Below are 6,780 nucleotides of genomic sequence, written 5' to 3'. Positions count from 1 at the left end.
TAAATTTACTTTTATTGTCTATACAGCGGTATTTGTTAAATACATTTTTACATGTATACATTTCATTATTTACATATACGGCGGTATTCATTCGTGTCTCCAAATAATCATTTTATTTGGGTTATTGGATAATCGAAAGTTACGATTTATAAATTTTAACGTGTAATATAACCGCATTTTAAAAAATAATTTTTTTAAGTATAAATGTGGAAACCTGCTGCATGGGTGCTTAAATGTTGTTAGTTCAGCCTCTGTTAATAATTTTTGTATAACATTTTTCTCTAAAACAATATTTTGAAAGTGCTCATTGAAAATCGCTTCCAATGAACACACGTAAAAAATGAAATTATTATGTGGCAATTTTAAATTCCCGAAATTTGAATTTTGGTTTTGGTATGTTTTCAAGAAACAAAAAATGCTCCTATTTTGACAGCCTCGAACGCTGCAAATTAGGTGATTTTTGCTTTTATTCATTTTGGCGTCTGATTTATGCAATATTTCACCGAAAATTAACCTCTGTGGCGTCACACCGACTTTGCGCTACCACACATACCAAGCGTCACACCGATTTTGCACTACCACATATATAAAAATCCTCTGATTGGTCTCCGCCAAAATAATGGCGATGCGCAGTACGGATCGGCGCAAACCACGAAAAAGAGTAAGAGTGAGCATACTAGTTATACTATGGTCAGTCGTTGCACAGACGTCGGACCGAGTAGACGTCTCACTGCGTCTCACGTGGAATAAATTATCCTTTCCACAAATATAAAGATTTACTGTCTCTCACCCTTCTTTCATACATTCCTGACACCTCCCCACGAAACCAATTCGCGGTTAGTGCCGTTTAATATATCGGTGCGTCAACAAAAGCATACATATTACGGGTGCATTCGGGGAGACGCTATTAACGCTATAAACGCAAACGCTATGAACTTCGTTCGAAGAGCCAATAGCGCGACAGCGATAGCAAGCTCCCCGAACGTAGAGTCCTAGATAATAGAGAAGCGACATTGAAGGGAATGGTCTGATTGGCTAACTAAATCACGTGATCCAGCGCCATTTTGTTTCTCCCTTATGGTTAAATAAGTGAGGTTAATGCACGTTAGAGGCCTGCTGCACGTGAGACAACGCGATTACATTACTGTTACGGTTCTGTGAAAGGCCGTGATTTTTCGGATCCTACCGTGATATAGGACATCGTCAAGACAAATTTGTGGCCACCAGAGACAGGAGACAGGTACACGGAAGAGAAGGAAGCCAAAATCATAGAAAACACGTCGTCGTCGCAGCCTGATAACGTGGCCGCGAGTTACAAGGAGACCAAGAGCAAGACGTCCGGCAGGAAGAAAGACGTAAAGATCAAGGTGGGCGAGCAAATGTCAGATACTGAGCTGGTGGATCCTTTGCCGGAGAAGTTACGCTCGACAGTGAACGCCAGACTGAAGAACGATCTAATCGTGTGCGCGGTGATCGGCACCCTGTCTTTTGGAATTCATCGTACGACGGTGTTCACCGCTCTGCAACCGGAGCTCAATCCGGTACTGTGGAGTAAACTCTTATGTTTCATCGTTTTTCTAGAAATGAAGGACAGAAAGCTAGATGGATTAACAGTATCAGGAATATTAATGGATCTACTTGGGAGCCTAAGGATCCATTGTTTGTGTGCTCTGTAAGCTGCAGTGTAGCAAATATATACATATACATATATAGCGAAGTCATTTACTCATAGCATACATATTTTTTTAGGAGCATTTTGACAGGTTTTCTTGGGAGCGTGTTAGAGAAGATGGTAAGAGGAAACTGAAAATCGGAGCAATTCCTTCAGTTTTTAACGATAGTCTCCCATCGAAGCTATTTAATGAACATACATATTCAATGCCATTACCTGTTAGCGCAAACTTAAAAGGTCAAATATCAGGGAAAGTTAAAATATTACTCTGCAAGAAAGCAAATCCAAAACCTTTGGATACCAAAGGTTTATACCAAAGTTTTTTTATACCAAAGTTGATCTTCCTCTTTATTTACAAGCTTGCCCAACATAGGAATCACTACGCGATTAATTCGTTCCACCTGACCATTGCTTTGAGGGGAACCAGTGGCTATCAATATATGCTTAATAACCGTGCTTATCAACAAAACTCTTAAACTCTTGCGAAGTGAAACAAGAGCCCCTATCGGAGACAATAACTCGAGGCTTACTATAGTTGCTAAAATAATCGGATAGTGCTTTAATAGCTTCTTTACTTGCGGTGGTCTTTGTGGCGTACAACTTGACGTATTTTGTGAACGCATCTACAACTAGGAAAATATACTTTTTTGTCGCACACCGTTTATCGATGGGTCCCAAGTGGTCAATGTGCAATACGTCCAGGGGAGTGTTTCCTTTTGGTATTGGATGCAAAATGCCTTCTGTTTTTCCCGAATGTGGAGAATATGCTAAGCATTTCAAACAATTAGAGATATGCGCTCTTACTTTCGCTTTTAAATCAGGAAACCAATAACTTTTAAGTATTACCTCCATAGTTTTTTCTACCCCCAGATGCCCCATTTGATCATGATATCTAAACAAGATATTATTTTCCATATTTTGAGGAACGTAAAAGAGCAGATCACTATTCTTTTTACGGTAAACCAATCCATTACGCATCTCGAAGAATGGACTTTCTGATTTCTCTAGTTTTCCTACTAGTTCAATAATATCTTTATCTTGCGACTGGCAAACTGATAAGTTATACTCGAACGGATTATCTTCTATGACGCAAATATTAAAGGATCTACTGAGTGCGTCCACGTGCTTCATCCGATTGCCCGGCCTGTGTTCTACTGTATATTCAAAACTTTGCAACTCTAAGGCCCAGCGGGCAATTCTAGGATTAATATCCTTTTTTTGTAACGTCAATTTAAGAGCATTGCAGTCTGTAACGATCTTGAAAGATATACCGACTAAATATATTCTAAATCTTTTCAAAGCATATACTATAGCTAATGTCTCTAGCTCAAAACTGTGATATTTGCTCTCCATTGGTGTTGTTCGTTTAGAGAAATAGAAAATTGGATGCAATTTACGGTCTGACTTACGCTGTACCAGTACGGCTCCGAAGCCGTGTGAACTAGCATCACAATGTAATTCGGTATAATCATGAGGATCATAAATGGCCAATATCGGCGCTGTTACTAACTTAGATTTTAAAGCCTCAAAAGCATTTAACTCCTTTTCAGTAAAAGCAAACGTGGCATCTTTTTTCAGTATGTCATATAAAGGCTTAGCGATTAATGCAAATCCTTCAACAAATTTGCGAAAGTACGAACACAACCCGAGAAAACATTGCACATTGCGCACACTTTGAGGAACGGGAAATTTTAAAACAGCCTCAATGCCACTATCAGTCGGACTATGCCCTGTGAAGAGATGGAGTAGCCTAAATACTCTATTTTGGTAAATAAGAATTTACATTTGTCAATTCGCAGATTACATCTATTTTCGATCAATAATCTAAATACGCGTTTTAATACATAGAGATGACGTTCTAACGACTTAGTTGCTATCAAGAAATCATCGAAGTACGCTATTACATCTCCCTCACGGATCAGCTCCTGCAATATATCGTTTACAAATTTTTGGAATCTAGTCGGGGCTGTTTTTAATCCAAACGGCACTACAACGAACTCAAATTGGCCGAATGGTGTAACAAATGCAGTATATTTAATGGACTCTTTAGACATATGAATGTGGAAAAATCCATCTTTTAAGTCTAATACACTAAAATATTCTTTATCTCTAAGAACATTTAATTGATCTTCTATCACTGGAATTGGAGAATTATCTCGTAATATATATTTATTTAAAGTTCGATAATCGATACACATTCGGTACTCTCCGTTTTTTTTACGTACAAGTACAACCGGCAACGCATATTCGGAGTCACTAGGCCTAATGACTCCTTTCGCTAATAATTCGTCCAAAATTTTCCTCAACTGTTCCTTTTCACTATACGATAATCTCCTCGGTGAGAAATGAAAGCTTTTTACATTATCAAACTTTAATGTCAGTTCCGCATTAACCTTGGGCTTTAAAGGACGTTTTGGCAATACATATTCTTTTTCGAACAATTTTTTAAACTCTAATTGTTTAGCAGGACAAATATCCGGATTAATTACTAACGTTTCACTTACTTTATCTGGCATATCGCTTATATTAATATTAAGAATCTCGTTATCTACATTCAGAATCTCGTCGTTATCTAAATTTTCCGCAACGTTTACAGGAATAGCAATTAAATTAACTTTAGCTCTTTTTAGAATGTCCCGACCGATTATCATAGAGAATGACGTAGTATTATCAGCAACCACGTATACTGACACGTTAGCTTCACTAATTTGATCGTAATGAATATCAATTGTAGTAGTTCCAACTACGTTTAGCTGACTGCCATTAATTCCACAAAATTTATTTCCAGCATCAGTCGGCTTAATAAAACAATTGGGAATAATCTTTTCTTTCACAAAACTTATTGGACTCCCAGTATCGATCAACGCATCTACTTTAGTTTCATACTTCGCAACAGAATCACTCAATTTTATCGTAACTACTTTTTGAAATTCATTACTAATCAACGAGGCATCTACGTAATTAACTTGTTCTGATTCACTCTTACCGTTACATTCGCTCATTACATGCCCTTTTTCTCCGCATTTGAAACAGGTACCTTTCTCTCTCTTAGGTGACTTACAGTCCTTAGATATATGTCCAAATTTGCTGCAATTGTAGCACCGTATTTTGACCTGTGACGCACTTGACTCCGTCGACGCATCCTTTCTCTCCGACACCTTCGTATGAGACTGCACGTCCTTCTGCTCCTTGTTCTTCCACTTCAGCTCTCGTTTCGGACGACTTTTCTCCTCCATCAGATTGACACTTTCAAACGCCGTTAGCAGCTCGTCTTTCGAGGCGAACTGTTGAAGCTTTGCTTGATTACGTAACTGCAAACTGGATATACCCTCGATAACGTACTCCAAAATTTCTTCTTCATCCACTGGAACGCGATTAGCAAGTATAATCTTCTCGTGGAAATATGCACTAAACGCTTCTCCCTGCTTCCACTTTCTTTCTTCAAACTGCTTCCGCAGCTTCAATTTACTTTGACGGTGATCGTACATTTTGCGCATTTCAAGAAGTATATCATTCGCGCTGAGCTCGACATGCTCGGGGCGAGAGTGAAACCACTCTAATGCTTTGTCCTTAAGACGCGCTCCTATGAGAATCTTTGCACTGTTGTCATCCAAACGATATGTTGCAATTAATAATCGGGCTTGCTTCTCCCAATTTCGGAACATGCCCTCTTTTCCTTGAAAATCGCTCAGCAATTCACATATTGCTTTCACGCTATGTTTCGATGGCACTTCCGGTCCTGCATCGTTCCGCGGGGCATTACGCAACATCTGGTTCTCTCTCTCCAGCATCCGCATCTCTCGCTGCATTAACGCTTGTTCTCGCCGCATGAATTCCATCTCACGCACCACGTCTTCTGGCAGAGTCCCGCCGCGGTTCGCGCGTCGATCTCTCTCCGACCGCTCACTCGCATGCTCGGGGTGCGTTCGGGGAGCTCGCTACCGCGCTACCAACGCTAACGCTATTAACTTTGTTCATGGAGCCATGATAGCGCTAGCGAATGCGAGCTCCATGAACAGCAGTAGCGTGTACTAACGTAGCGTTTCGTAGACCCTGCGCCGCCAAATTTAAAAAGCTGAGTTAATAGATGCTGTGTGTTGTATCAATTACTTCTTTAATATTTTCAGGGCAGAAGTTGAGAGTAGTATGTGTGTAAATGAATACGATTCATTTGTAGTAAAACAACTTAAACTATTTTACAAAATATAAAAAAGCGATTTTAAATTCATGAAACTCATGTTTGCGGAGCACTTCTGGATCCGACTCTTCAAAGTGTTAGAGGTGTTGCTGAATATCTCGCAGACAAGCAGCAATCTCCTAAGGAATTTTTAATATATATGATCCACAAAATGTTCCCCTGAATGTTAAAAATGAGCAGGTTAGATTATTTTTATATTTTATTTATTAACATTAAGCGACGTTTTAGATTAGATCATATAATTTTAACAAATATTTTTGTTCTAGTAAAACTTATTGTCCAATTGAATGACATTGTTTTTATATATAAAATGAGAAATATAATTAAATATATTTTTTAATAATATATTCATATTTGGTTCTATTTGATTATATGCTATATAAAATTAATTTATACTTTTAATACAATGAAAAAATTAGTGTATATAAATTTTGTCCACTAAACTATATATAGATATCTAACAACAAGCAATACCTAGTCTAGGTAATTTACAGTAGCTAGATTTACAAAATCTAGGCTTAATATTGTAATTAAACGTAGTATATATTTAAGTCTTACATAGTTTATATTGCAACAGCTTCTATATTAATCACCAAATATAAGATTATTATTTTTATGATATATATAATAAGTTAGATTCTCACGTTTAGTTTTACTTTTTCATAATATGGCATCTAATAAAGAAGCAGATTATTTTAATAAGTCGTGTGAGCTTCTTGAAGTTAAAAAATTACGATTGGAGTTGGCTGCGAAACATACAAGTATTATTCCATCCTATTCTTGTCCAAGTTAAAAAGTATTTACATATCGTCGCTTCCGAATAAAAGGGCGTTAACTTGGAAGCCGGTTGAAAAAGGCGTTAACTCGGAAGCCGGTTGGAAAAGACGTTAACTGGGAAGCCGGTTGGAAA

The 6,780-nt window shown here is 37.9% G+C and overlaps 1 protein-coding gene across 1 annotated transcript; it reads left to right on the top strand.

Moving 5' to 3' along the window:
- The first annotated feature begins 1,176 nt into the window (after positions 1-1,176).
- On the top strand, positions 1,177-1,896 carry LOC112455798 (pecanex-like protein 1). Its single transcript, XM_025017981.1, has 2 exons — positions 1,177-1,672; positions 1,750-1,896. The coding sequence occupies exons 1-2, from the start codon at positions 1,380-1,382 to the stop codon at positions 1,805-1,807; spliced, it is 351 nt and encodes a 116-aa protein (XP_024873749.1). The 5' UTR covers positions 1,177-1,379; the 3' UTR covers positions 1,808-1,896.
- Positions 1,897-6,780: the final 4,884 nt, after the last annotated feature.

This window comes from Temnothorax curvispinosus, unplaced genomic scaffold (genome assembly GCF_003070985.1).
Source record: "Temnothorax curvispinosus isolate PA1 unplaced genomic scaffold, ASM307098v1 QBEX01006347.1, whole genome shotgun sequence".
Classification (NCBI taxonomy): domain Eukaryota; kingdom Metazoa; phylum Arthropoda; class Insecta; order Hymenoptera; family Formicidae; genus Temnothorax; species Temnothorax curvispinosus.
The sequence above is the reverse complement of the archived record's forward strand: the minus strand, read 5'-3'. Positions and strand labels throughout refer to the sequence as shown.